Source organism: Xenopus laevis, chromosome 4S (assembly GCF_017654675.1).
Source record: "Xenopus laevis strain J_2021 chromosome 4S, Xenopus_laevis_v10.1, whole genome shotgun sequence".
Lineage (NCBI taxonomy): Eukaryota > Metazoa > Chordata > Amphibia > Anura > Pipidae > Xenopus > Xenopus laevis.
In genome coordinates this window covers 16,003,530-16,016,823 of record NC_054378.1, presented here as the reverse complement: position 1 = coordinate 16,016,823, position 13,294 = coordinate 16,003,530, and the positions used below count along the sequence as shown (strand labels likewise).

The 13,294-nt window shown below is 43.1% G+C and overlaps 1 protein-coding gene across 5 annotated transcripts in view; it reads right to left on the bottom strand.

The window, feature by feature from the left end:
* Positions 1-9,083: 9,083 nt before the first annotated feature.
* The window catches only part of prr5l.S (proline rich 5 like S homeolog), a 31,635-nt gene continuing 27,424 nt past the window's right edge, over positions 9,084-13,294 (bottom strand). For all 5 annotated transcript variants that reach the window (XM_041560981.1, XM_018260273.2, XM_018260272.2 and 2 more), the window contains one exon: positions 9,084-10,444. In XM_041560981.1, the coding sequence (XP_041416915.1) occupies positions 10,068-10,444 (377 nt within the window). In that variant the 3' untranslated portion in view covers positions 9,084-10,067. The remainder of the gene's footprint in view (positions 10,445-13,294) is intronic.

Here is a 13,294-nt window from a genome sequence, read left to right as displayed (position 1 = left end):
ATATAATGCTGGGCTCTTAAGCAGAATACAATAAGGGTCATTTATTGAACTCGGAGGTCTATGGCACAAGGGGTGTCCTGAAATGATAAGGCCATTGCAGAATGCTGTTGATTGCCAATGGATAATATGCATTGTTCCTCAGCAGAGCAAGTAGAATAGTAAGTCCCGAATGTGCAGCTAAAAATGTATATTACATGTAACAGCTCTTTAATGATTCCTCAAAAGAACAGAAAGGGGAAAGTACATTGTTTTCAGCCCAAAAAAAACCCAGACACTTTATATTAGGGATTCACCAAATCCACTATTTTGGATTCGGCCAAACCCCCGAATCCTTTGTGAAAGTTTCGGCCGAATACCGAACCGAATCCTAATTTGCATATGCAAATTAGGGGGATCTTGTTGTCACTTGTTTTGTGACAGTCACGTGATTTCCCTCCCCGACCCTAATTTGCATATGCAAATTTGGGTTCAGTACGGCCTGGCAGAAGGATTCGGCTGAATCCTGGATATAGTGCATCCCTACCTTATATACAGTAGTGATAATAGTGCCCCTTTAAACCAAGTGATTTCTCCGTACTCATATTGTAATGATATTTATTGTATCCATTTTATAAGAGAGCTATGAAGTACATTTATATAGTTTTATATTCCCTCAAATACAGTTTTCCTTTTTAGCCTTTTCAGCCGTGTCATTTAGCATTCAGCCTGCAGGGGGCAGCAGATACAATATCTTTGGCCCAAAAGCAGAGATTTCTTTGCAAGCTGAACCCCCAACTCTGTAGAATTACAACCCACCCCCAATACGGGACTCCTTTTAAAACTGAGCACACGTTAAATCCACATCCTTAGTGGCAAATGATACAAATGCAAGCTGCCGGCCGTACTGGTTTCTGTGTAGCCATGCAATATATGTTTTACTGAAGCAATAATACCTGGGTGGTATTATTGCATATTTGTGTTTGTGCTGCAGCCATCTTTAATCTGCCCCACCCACTCAACAGATGGGCTCCTGGAGAGACTATTATGTCCATTATGCAGGGGGATTATCTGCGCACTGGGGATCTAATTCTTAACATGGAGAAGTTTGTTTCCCTGTTTGTCCAGTTTAGCTCAAGAAATGTAAAAAAGCAACAACACACCATTGTGATTAAAACAATAGGCAAAAAAAATGAAGTTGAACACAAGGCCCAATTCATTGCACTCGTGGTTTACAAAGGGGTGTACTTTCCCTTTAAATGTGTTGCTGTTCCTTAATCAGGGTCAGCAGTTGGACAGAATGATCTTAACAAAAGAGTATTTATCTAACGGTTTTTTTTTCTTTGCTTATGCAGCGGATATTGCTGTCTTTTGTATGGGCTCCTGCCAGGGAGTTTAGCACTTTAATGGGTCCTCTGTCTTCTCTTCTTATAATGTGCAGCTTGTGATCAGGAACTTGGGCCCATTCACTACCTTAAAGGGAAAGCGCTAATCAAACACGAGGTGGTCCATAATGAACAGCTGAGCTACTGGTGTTAGACTACAGGGAACTCTGAGTATCACTCATGTATTATAAGGGATAATGTACCCCCTACTGTAAATGATAAGGATATTATAAGTCACTGAGGGGTTGTTCTGTGACCATATAAAGGCACAAGGCTGCAGGCTGAGTTATACAGGGAACTCTGAGTATCACTCATGTATTATAAGGAATAATGTACCCCCTACTGTAAATGATAAGGATATTAGAAGTCACTGAGGGGTTGTTCTGTGACCATATAAAGGCACAAGGCTGTAGGCTGAGTTATACAGGAAACTCTGAGTATCACTCATGTATTATAAGGGATAATGTACCCCCCTACTGTAAATGATAAGGATATTAGAAGTCACTGAGGGGTTCTGTGACCATATAAAGGCACAAGGCTGCAGGCTGAGTTATACAGGGAACTCTGAGTATCACTCATGTATTATAAGGGATAATGTACCCCCTACTGTAAATGATAAGGATATTAGAAGTCACTGAGGGGTTCTGTGACCATATAAAGGCACAAGGCTGCAGGCTGAGTTATACAGAGAGTATCACTCATTTATTATAAAGCACCCTTGTATTTAAAGCAGAACTAAACCTGAAAATGAATGTGGCTAAAAATGCCATATTTTATATAGTGAACTTATTGCAGTTTTTATAAAGTTTCAGCTTGTCAATAGCAGCAATGATCCAGGACTTCAAACCTGTCACAGGGGGTCACCATCTTGGAAAGTGTCTGTGACACTCACATGCTCAGTGGGCTCTGATTGGCTGTTGAGAAGCTAAGCTTAGGGCTCGTCACTAATTATCCAGCAGAAAATGAGCTTCCCCTGTAATATAAGCTGATGCTACAGGTTTGCTGATTGTTAAATTCTGCTGCTAATTGCACTGGTTTCTGTGCTGCCATGTAGTAATTATCTGTATTAATTACTAATCAGTCTTATACTGTGACATTTCTATTCTATGTGTACTGTATATTGTGAGTGGATCCCTAAACTCAGTAAGTGACAGCAGCACAGAGCATGTGCAGTGAATCAGCAGAAAAGAAGATGGGGAGCTACTGGGGCATCTTTGGAGACACAGATCTTTACTGCTAAAGGGCTGTGGTTGCCTTGGGCTGGTACAGAAGCCCAAAACATAATGTACAACATTGCTAGCTACTTCTTTAGTTAACCTTTAGTTCTCCTTTAACTCCTTCCTTCCTAACTGTTATACAGAGGTGCCAGTACTGTGCATTACTACTGTGTACTAAGGGCGCAGAACTGTCCTCCCACTGCTCTCTCTGCATTAGCTCTGCTGCTGCTGCTGTGTATAGCGACGGCAATCAGTAGCATCACGACTTTCACAGGAAACGCTGCAATGCCACAAATAAAGGCCAAGCATCAGATAAACCGGCCCTCGATTACCCTTCTGACTTTGTTTCAGAGAAACCTGCAAACCTCACAGTTCCATGTATAATACAGGAATGGGACCTGGGGTTTTCTGGATGAGGGATCTTTCTGTAATTTGGATCTTCATACTTCAAATTCTGTTTGAATGCACTGGGTCTAAATAAGAATCGAATGGGTAAGGAAGCAACATAAATATAACCGGTATGGGACCTCTTATCCAGAATACTTGAGACCTGGGGTTTTCTGGATAACAGATCTTTCCTTAATTGGGATCACCATACATGAAATCTATTAGAAAAGCATGTTAACATTAAATAAACCCAATAGGCTGGATTTGCTTCCAATAAGGATTAATTAGATAGGTTAGTTGGGATCAAGTACAAGGTACTGTTTTATTATTACACAGAAAAAGGAAATGTTTTTCAAAAATTTTATATTATTTGGCTAAAATGGAGTCTATGGGAGACAGTCTTTACGGAATTTGGGAGCTTTCCAGATAAAGGATCCCACAGTACCTTGTATATCAGACATATATTTGAAGGCTACAAGTAAAGGTACGGGACCTGGGGTTTTCCCAATAATGGATATTTCCGTAATTTAGATCTTCATACCTTAAGTCTACTAGAAAATCATATAAACATTAAATAAACCCAATAGGCTGGTTTTACCTCCAATAAGGATTAATAAGATCTTAGTTGGGATCAAGTACAAACTAATGTTTCATTATTACAGAGAAAATGTTAAAGATTTGGATTATTTCATTATAATGGAGTCTATGGGAGACGGCCATTCTGTAATTCAGAGCTTTCTGGATAACAAGTTTCCAGATAACGGATCCCATACCTGTACCCAGCAATTAGTTTGCTTCCAGGCATGCTGGGAGTTGTAATGGAACAGCAGCTGGACCTGGGCATCCCGGATTCATGTCAATTTCTGCGAGGGGTCCCCTTTTTTCTCTGAATTCTATTTGTGATTTACGAAGGCATTTTCCTGGAGAAGGGGCCCCAGGACAAGTCACTTGTTGTACCCTCAGACCTTTCCCAGTACAAGTTTCCAGGGTGAATTGAGAGTGTGAGCTGCGGGGGCAGCAGATGTGAGACCCCCGGCCCCTCTCATTCCAGCTGTTCCTTTCTCTGTTCCATGTATTAGTGTGTTGTCTTCCTAATCCCCAGCTGCACATTACTCAGATCCTGTGTGTGGGGGCTTCATCTCCCCAGACCCCAATTCTCTGCAGGTTGCCGCTATGGGCTGTTGGTTTTGGAATCAGATTGGAAAAAACATCCACATTATCCGTACGCCTGACTATGTTAAAGGAGAAGGAAAGTCGTATCACATTTGGGCAGTGTCGGACTGGCCAGACCCCTCTCCCGATATACAAAAAAAGTTTTTCGTAGGCGCTGTGCCATCTGCGCGTGGCACCTTAACGCAGGCACCTTCATACATGCACGCTCGGCGTCATGTCACGGTCAGTTGGATGGGGGCCCTGGACAGAAGTCCCGGTGGGCCCCAGGCTCCCTAGTCCGACCCTGCTCTTGGGGGTGCCAAATATTATGCACCCCAAGTGATTGTATTTACTTACATGCGGTGGCAGGTAGACTGCGTCGGGCCCCCTGCAAAAAAATCTTCAGAGGGGTCCATCGCACTCCGATCCCCATCCTCCCGCGCACTCCCTTCCCGGACTCCGCCCCATGCCAACATGCTCTGTTTCCCGCAGCAGGTAAGAGAGCATACCCCGCAGTCTGGGCCCCCTCTTTTCCCCTAACTTTTTGCACCCCAAGTGGGACGACTTTCCTTCTCCTTTAAAGGACAAGGAAAGTTGAACTAAAGAAGTAGCTAGAAATATTGTACATAATGTTTTGAGCTTCTGTACCAGCCCAAGGCAACCCCTGCCCTTTAGCAGTAAAGATCTGTGTCTCCAAAGATGCCCCAGTAGCTCCCCATCTTCTTTTCTGCTGATTCACTGCACATGCTCTGTGCTGCTGTCACTTACTGAGCTTAGGGAGCCACTCACAATATACAGTACACATAGAATAGAAATGTCACAATATAAGGCTGATTAGTAATTAATACAGATAATTACTACATGGCAGCACAGAAACCAGTGCAATTAGCATCAGAATTTAATAATCAGCCCTGTAGCATCAGCTTATATTACAGACCAACCTCATTTTCTGCTGGATAATTAGTGATGACCCCTAAGCTTAGCTTCTCAACAGCTGCTCAGAGCCCACTGAGCATGTGAGTGACGCAGACACTTTCCAAGATGGTGACCCCCTGTGACAAGTTTGAAGTCCTGGATCATTGCTGCTATTGACAAGCTCAAACTTTAGGCTGGTGCAATAAGTTCACTATATAAAATATGGTATTTTTAGCCACATTCATTTTTAGGGTTTAGTTCTCCTTTAAAAGCAAAGGGATGTGCTTTATAACTGATTGCTGGCTGGGTGGGTACTTAGGTAGGTGAAAAACTGTGGAGCTTATATGTGTGGCTGCTTTATGAGCCTGGGGGTACAGCAGCCCTGAGACATTAATGATAATCATTAAAGAAAAGCTTTATAACTGAGGCCACACCTTGAATCCCTATGAAACCCCACCCACTTTTCCAGTAAGCCAAGTTGCCTTTGGGATATGGGACCCCTCGGACCCTTTCACTCGGCTTTAGTATAATATAAATACATTGGGTCGCACAGTGGCTGCCGCAGAACAAGCTGCAGGCTGCACCGGTGCACAACACAGTGCTAACAGGAAAGGCGAGACCATTTGTTCATCAGAGGGGAAGTCGGCATCTCAAAATATTTATAAGGATTGAAATGTCTTTAAACCACAACAGAACCTTATCTGCCCTAATTACTAGAACTAATGTTGTTTCCTGTGTATCCCGCACACCCACCTTATGTGCCCCATATATATATATATATTATAGTGAATAAAGTACCCCCTCTTGTAAATTATAAGGATATTATAAGTTACCGAGGAGTTACCGAGGAGTTTCATGACCATATAAAAAGCCGAAGGCTGCCTGTGTCAGGTACACGACCTACTCCCAAACTGCTACAACTTTGCTCCCCAAAACGCTCCTGCTCCCATGTACCAACCTTTCTAAGGCACAATGGGGTTTGCTGGTCTCCATGTTTGGCTGCCTGGAACTGGTCATCATCACAGACAAGGATCTGGTCGTGGCTTCTGGTGCACATGCTCCTAATCGGAGATTGACGCATGGGAGTGGAAGTAAATCGCCCGAACACAGCGCCGCTTCCTTAGGAACGTTTTTATGGGGCAGCAGAGCTGTTTAGAGGAGCAAAGTTTTGCAGGGGCCCTATTTTGGCTGGGTTTAGTTTCCCTTTAAAACAATTGAATCGATTGGTCATTATGGGTAGGAAATGATTAAAGTTTTTGTGTTGGGAGGGAAGGGCCCCTGAGTGCTCAGTTCCGTACAAAATTGGCAAATTCCCCACCTCCGTTTGAGGCATTTTCATGTTGTGTTTTGTGGGTGATGAGCTGAAGGGCTGAACCACATTCTTCAGTCAGTGAAACTGCTGAGTGCACTTAGTTTTGCACAACCACAAATAGTATTAAATGTACGCATTATAACGGTGCTCTTCTTAAAGGGACGCAACCTGATTATAGCTTTGAGAAAAGTTTGGTTGTATAAAAACCAGATGCACTGCCAAACAGAGTCTCAATGTAGGTTGACAATGTACATAAGGGCTAAAAATGGCCAATCACAGCACTTATTTGGCACCCAGGAACATTTTTCACGCTTGCGTTGCTCCCCAACTCCTTTTACTTCTGAATGTTGCTCACGGGTTCTAATGGTTGGGGATCCCTGCTCTAGAGTAACCTGCTTTACACGGCTCACAGAGCCTCAGTTGAACTAAGCTTCACCTTCCTGCAGTCCTGGGGGAAGAGAGCAGCCAGAGTGGGGAAGCAAAAACCCAGCGGCCAATGGTAACTGAGTACAAGACATTTTTTCATTAACATATATTAAAAGAACTTATCAGTCAGTACCCTCCTGGGTCCCCTACACCTTCTCAGTAATGATGTGACCCGCCTGACTTCCGGGTTCCTTTTATAGACCCACCCCTGCCGATGACGTCACAAGATGGGTGCAGGCGCAGCATCTATAAAAGAAGAACCCGGCATTTCACCCACCCGCAGAGAAGAGTGCGAGGTCGGCCTGAACCCCCCCCAACCTGCAGGTATTGGGCTGGCCCTAGGGTTGCCACCTTTTAATACAATAATTACCGGCTGGTGGTGGGGCGGGACTTGGTGTAAAAGTGGGCGGGGTGTGACATAAAAGTGTGCGGGTGTGCATTAAAAGGGGAGTGTCATGATGTAAAGGGGCGGGGCCTAAATACGCAATGGGCCTGGAGAGAGCAAAAAAAATGGTAACTTTTGAGTGGGTTGGGGTGGGCGAGGGCTTTTGTTAGGAGTATTACAAATTTACCGGCTGCTACATTGCCGGTAAATTTGTAATACCGGCCCCGGCCTTGCCAGGTGTTTTACCGGCTAGGCCGGTAAAATACTGGCCGGGTGGCAACCCTAGCCGGCCCGCACATCACTACTTCTCAGCTCCCTGCAGTCACAAGTTCGGCTCCTCCATAGTTATGTCCAGCACTCAGTAGAGCAGGTGAGACTTCCCCATAGGAGTTATTAAAGCACCAGCAACATTAAAAAAAAATGAGTAAGTATATATGGAAAAAAAACTCCAAGACAGTACATACTTTAAAATTGCAAAGTCTTTATTAAGAAATAACTTACCGAAACTCCGCTTGCTCTCCTCTTCAGAAAGCGATCGGGCGATCCATCAATTTCTCCTCCCTGCCTTCCTTATAGGAGATAGCCAGGCAGGAGAAATCAAGCGCTGCGCGATGGATCGTCGCTGTTTCTGAAGAGGAGCGCAAGCCAACCCGCTAAGTTAAAGTTTAAAGGGGGCCTGTCGCCCAAAAAAATGTATCAAAATCCTATTGTATCACATTAGTCAAGCAAAATGAACTTTAATTACACTATACTGTATGAATTATGCCCATGTCATAGAGGGGCAGACAATATTTGATTGACTGATGAGATCTTTAAATGAGCTTACAACAGCTATGAACGCTTTAGTAAAAAATAGAAATTTCATGTTTAATTTGAAAAGGGCTTTTATTATACAGATTTTTGTGTCTGGGTGACAGGTCCACTTTAATTTGTGTTGGTGTTTTTTGTTTATTTTTGATGTATTCTAACAAAATGTAAAAAATTTTTTTTGATGTTACTGGTCTTTTAAGTCTGTTCAACCAAAAATGACTAAGGGCTGAAGGCTTGAAATAAATATAGTCTTTATTGCAGGTGGCAGCTTTTCTCGTGTTCCCCCCCCCCCCCTTGGTGGCTACAGACAATTCAGCATCACCTTCTATTCGTATTTGTTCTCAATACAACTGTAGCCCTCCTTTCGGGCTAGTATACTAAGTTCAGCATATCAAACACAGCATATTCTGTTTCAGGGGTGTTCTCCTTTAAGAGTAATACATTGCTGCGCTTTATATAATAGAGGTACAACAGGAAGTCATGAGCAGCTCCATGTTCCGCAGGAGAGGAAGTTAAACAATAATAATGAATAGATGTTGCAGAATGTTCGTTCGTTTATAATCCGCCGGCCCCCCTGCACCACAGCAACACACTTCCTACAGTATCTACAACCTGGGCCCCTTGTGTCATATACACAGGGTTGTTATAATGGAATGTTATAGTCCCTTATGCAAGGTGGCTTCCTTGTGTCTCACTTATTAGCCTCATCCCTTACACATTGTAAGCCCTTGTGGGTAGCAGCCTTATTATCGAATGTATCCGTTTGCATGTCAGTTATTATGTACCCTCATGTACAGCGCTACAGCATATGTTGACGCATGAAGAAACAGTTCAGTGTAAAAATAAAAACTGGGTAAATAGATGGGCTGTGCAAAATAATATATGTTTCTAATATAGTTATTTAGCCGAAAATGTAATGTATAAAGGCTGGAGTGACTGTATGTCTAATATAACAGAACACTACTTCCTGCTTTGCAGCTTTCTAACTCTGAGTTAGTCAGTGATTTGAAGGGGGGCCGCATGGGACATAAATGTTCAGTGAGTTTGTAATTGATCCTCAGCATTCAGCTCAGATTCAAAACAAATAATTGTGACCCATGTACCCCCCCCCTCAAGTCACTGATTGGTTTTATTTTGCACAGCCTATCTATTTACCCAGTTTTTATTTTTACACTGAACTGTTCCTTTAATAAAGTGTCATAGTCTGCACAGAGAGACACCAAAAATGATGGTATCATAGGTATTCCTCTGTACTAAGCACAATTCAGCAGAAACAGCCCCTATGTTTGCTCATAGTCTGTACAGAGAGATACAATATGGCAGCATAGGAATTCCACTATATGAACTATGCATCATGCACAAGGTATCCCCCCCATGCAGGAGCATCTTCTCTTTTCCCATGCCTTTTCCTGCTGGCTGCACTGAATCATGGGATGCTTAGTACCAGTGTCAGTTCTGTTATAGCTTCACCTACTGGTGTTTCCAACTTCCACTCAATCCCATTTATTTCACTTTTCACCTCGGTGCATCCCCCCAGATACACAACAGACAGCCTAGACTGGAGAGGTCTCAGACAGAGCCAGCAGCTATGGGATCGGTAGAGGGACTAGAGTGTCCAATGGGAAGATTAGACTGCAAGTCCCATAATTCACTGTAATCACAAGAAAGTATAATGATGCTTCCGTCTCCTAGATGTGGACCCTTTCTACCATACATAAGGGCTGTTATGCTGCACCACCAACCGCATCCAATCAGATCTTTGCTTTGATTTTATAACTTGCAGAGTAAGGATGAAAACTTGTTGGCGAATGGTTGCTACTGGCAACTGCACCTATCAGCCCCATAGTTTCCTCTGTAGGATGCGGATGAAGTGTCAATCTTTCTGTGTTGCCGTGACTTGGCGCTAAGGCTGCCAATCAGAATGGCTGGCCAAATGCAAGGCTGGGTATTGGCTACGTTGAGGAACAATCTATTAAATATACTCAGTCTTGTTCTATCCTGCAGCACAGTTTGGTGACCACTGTCTGATGTCCTATATGTAAGGGGTGACATTTCTGCACCAAAGTTACATTTTTCCTGTGCCAGTCCCTGTAGCTGTGCCGTCAGCTGGTGGCTGTGCATTTCTGCTCTGACATCTGTTCCAGGGAGGCATCGAGAAGCTCCGGGGGGCCCTCGGCTATGTTGGGCTCACTGCTGCACTGTCGCTGGCTGAACGTGGGTTGAAGTAACAGACATTGTTCATCAAGCTCCGCCTCTTCAGACCTCCCTGGGTGCAGGATGGTGGTCATTGCCAGAAGCTGGATGTCCGTGTGGGCATTGGCCACCGTGTGCCTCCGAATGCTGCCGCACTTTTCCAAGTAGGCTTCTCCTTCTTGCTCTGTGAGTGGGGAGAGGGAACGCTGGCTGGCCAGTGAGCTTGTAGCATGCGGGGAGTATGGCATGGCCTCTGTTCTTGAGTGACACCTGGAGAGGCGAGACTCTGGGGGGGCAGAAAGCAAAGGTGGTTAAAGATATACTGTCATGTCAAAAAATTTCTTTTTTCAAATTGCATCAGTTAATAGTGCTACTCCAGCAGAATTCTGCCCTGAAATCCATTTCTCAAAAGAGCATACAGATTTTTTTATATTTAATTTTGAAATGACATGGGGCTAGACAGTCAGTCAGTTTCCCAGCTGCCCTCAGTCATGTGCTCTGATAAACTTCAGTCACTCTTTACTGCTGTACTGCAAGTTGGAGTGATATCATCCTCCTCCCTACCCTCCCCCCCCCCTGAAGCCCATCAGCAGAATAATGGGAAGGTAACCAGAAAACAGCTCCCTAACACAAGATAACAGCTGCCTGGTAGATCTAAGAACAGCACTCAATAGTAAAATCCAGGACACATTCAGATACATTGAGTAGAAGAAACAACAGCCTGCCAGAAAGCAGTTCCATAGTGCAGCACTGGCTCTTTCTGAAAGCACATGACCAGGCAAAATGACCTGAGATGCACCTACACACCAATATTACTAAAAAAATACACTTGGATTAGGAATGAAAGTTTATATGGTAGAGTGAATTATTTGCAGTGTAAACAGTGTAATTTAGAAATAAAAACTACATCATAAAAATCATGACAGTATCCCTTTAATATTGGGGCTCAGTTACTCTGGACTCCATCTCTGGGAAGCTGTCCCTGATTATGTCTGGATGGCCACACCCCCAGCGATGGGAGACTACTGGCCTGGACCATTAGAGCATTCACCATATTAAAACACAATGGGATGGATATGGGAGGCAATAAAAAAAGCCGATGGCCAGATGATTCTTATCAAAGCAAGGATCTGCCCCTATGCGTTGACTACAATTCCCAGAGTTCCCGGTAATACGTCAATATACCCAAATGTACTCCCTGCTCTGCAGTACAAAACCAGCCCCTGTGCCATTACCCCTAGCCAAAGATAGGCAAAGAAAAAAATGAAAGGAAAATACTGGAAGTCGAGCAAACAGTGAAGCAGGGCAGAATGAACTTTTCAACTCAAGTCGGCCTGTCAAATACTGGCACTTTCTACGGGGCAGATGTATCAAGGGTCGAATTGAAAATTCGAAATTAGAACTTTTGAATTTCTTTATGGTCAAAACTGTCAAATTTAACTATGGAGTTATTGAAATTCGATTTGAGTTTTTTTTTAAAAAAATTTTAATCAGATTTTCGAGATTTATCGTAATCTGGCCCTTTAAGAATTTGAATTCGACTATTCGCCACCTAAAACCTGCCGAATTGCTGTTTAAGTCAATGGGAGAGGCCCAGGTATCAATTTGGAGCCTTCCTGAAATTCGTGTTTTTTTCAGAGAAAAAACTCTATTCATGTCTTTTAAATTCAAATCAAATTCAATTTGAGTTTTCGGGTCAATCTAATTAATCCGAGTTTAAAATTAGATTGGTCTAATTTTGATTTTATGGGAGTTTAGGGGAGTTTTTAAATACGAAATTCGACTGCAGGGAAAAAAAAGTGAAATTCCAGGGGATTTATCTCTTATATGGACAAGGTCTGCTTGACAAGCCTTGGAGTAGGAAACTATATGGGGGTTTAGTGCTCTTCATACAGACAGAGGTACATAAGGAGGATTGTGAGGATGAGCACTGCACTTAACATGGATTGAGCAGCGAGGGGGAGAGGAGCAATAAAAGAAAAGTCACCTTTATTTACCCCATATGTAATACAAAGCACTAAGTTTGCCGCAGTAGCAGGAACCATTAGCAACCAATAACATGTTTGCTTTTAAACAGGTTATCAGTAATTTCTGCCTGCTAATTGGTTGCTATTGGTTACTGCACCTGGGCAAACTTAGTGCCGTGCCTTTTATTACATAACTCCCCTTAGGTCCCTTACTCACGGACATTTTTACCTGCACTCCGGTTTTATGCGTTCAGCTGCTGGGGAGCGCAGGAGCATGTAAGCATCGAATGCAGGTTGGGACGCAGCATGTTGCATTTTACCTGCGTTCTGCGCTTACATGCGTCTGTGTGAGTACAGCCACATTGAAAAGAATTCGGTGCGTCTACTCCCCTGCGGCTGAATGCATAAAACCGGAGCAAAGCTTCAAAGGCCCATGAGTAAGGGCCCTTAGTATGTAATAGACCAGTTATGGCCAGTTCTAAGCAACTTTTCAACACCAACATAGGTATTTCCCAGTACTAAGCACAATTCTGCAGGAACAGCCAATACATTTGCTTTGTTAGTGTGTGTCAATGTATAGAGCTGGTGTATTCATACATTAAAGGGGTTGTTCACCTTCAAACAACTAGTTGGTTTCAGAAAGATCACCAGAAATAACGACTTTTTCCAATGACTTTCTATTTTCTATATGTGATAGTTTTTCTAATATTGAAGTGTAAAGTGTCATTTTTCGCTTTCTAATGCAACTCTGGGAGGGGGGTCGCCGACCCTGTAAACTTCTTATCTTTTTCCCTGCTGAGAAGAATCTCTGGGTTTCATTACAGGCAGCTGTTTGATACAGCTGAATTGATACAATAGTTGCTAATACTCAAGAGATGCTGCTGAGAAATGGATCAACTCAATGTTGCAGAATTGTGACAGTTTAGAGCAGTGGTGTCCAACCTGCGGCCCGGGAGTGCGTACGCTAATTGTGCGCATGTGTGGTTTAAATTTTAAATGGGGTGTGCGGTATGTGGCTTCCTAGAGCAGAAGAAGCATTTACCAAGTGAGCATTTGGTTACTTACAAAGGCAAGTAAGCATTCTTCAGCGGCATACAAATACAAAAATCATGAAAAATTTGTGATTTTTTTAAAATAAAGACTTTTAAAAAATCACAAATTTTTCGGAA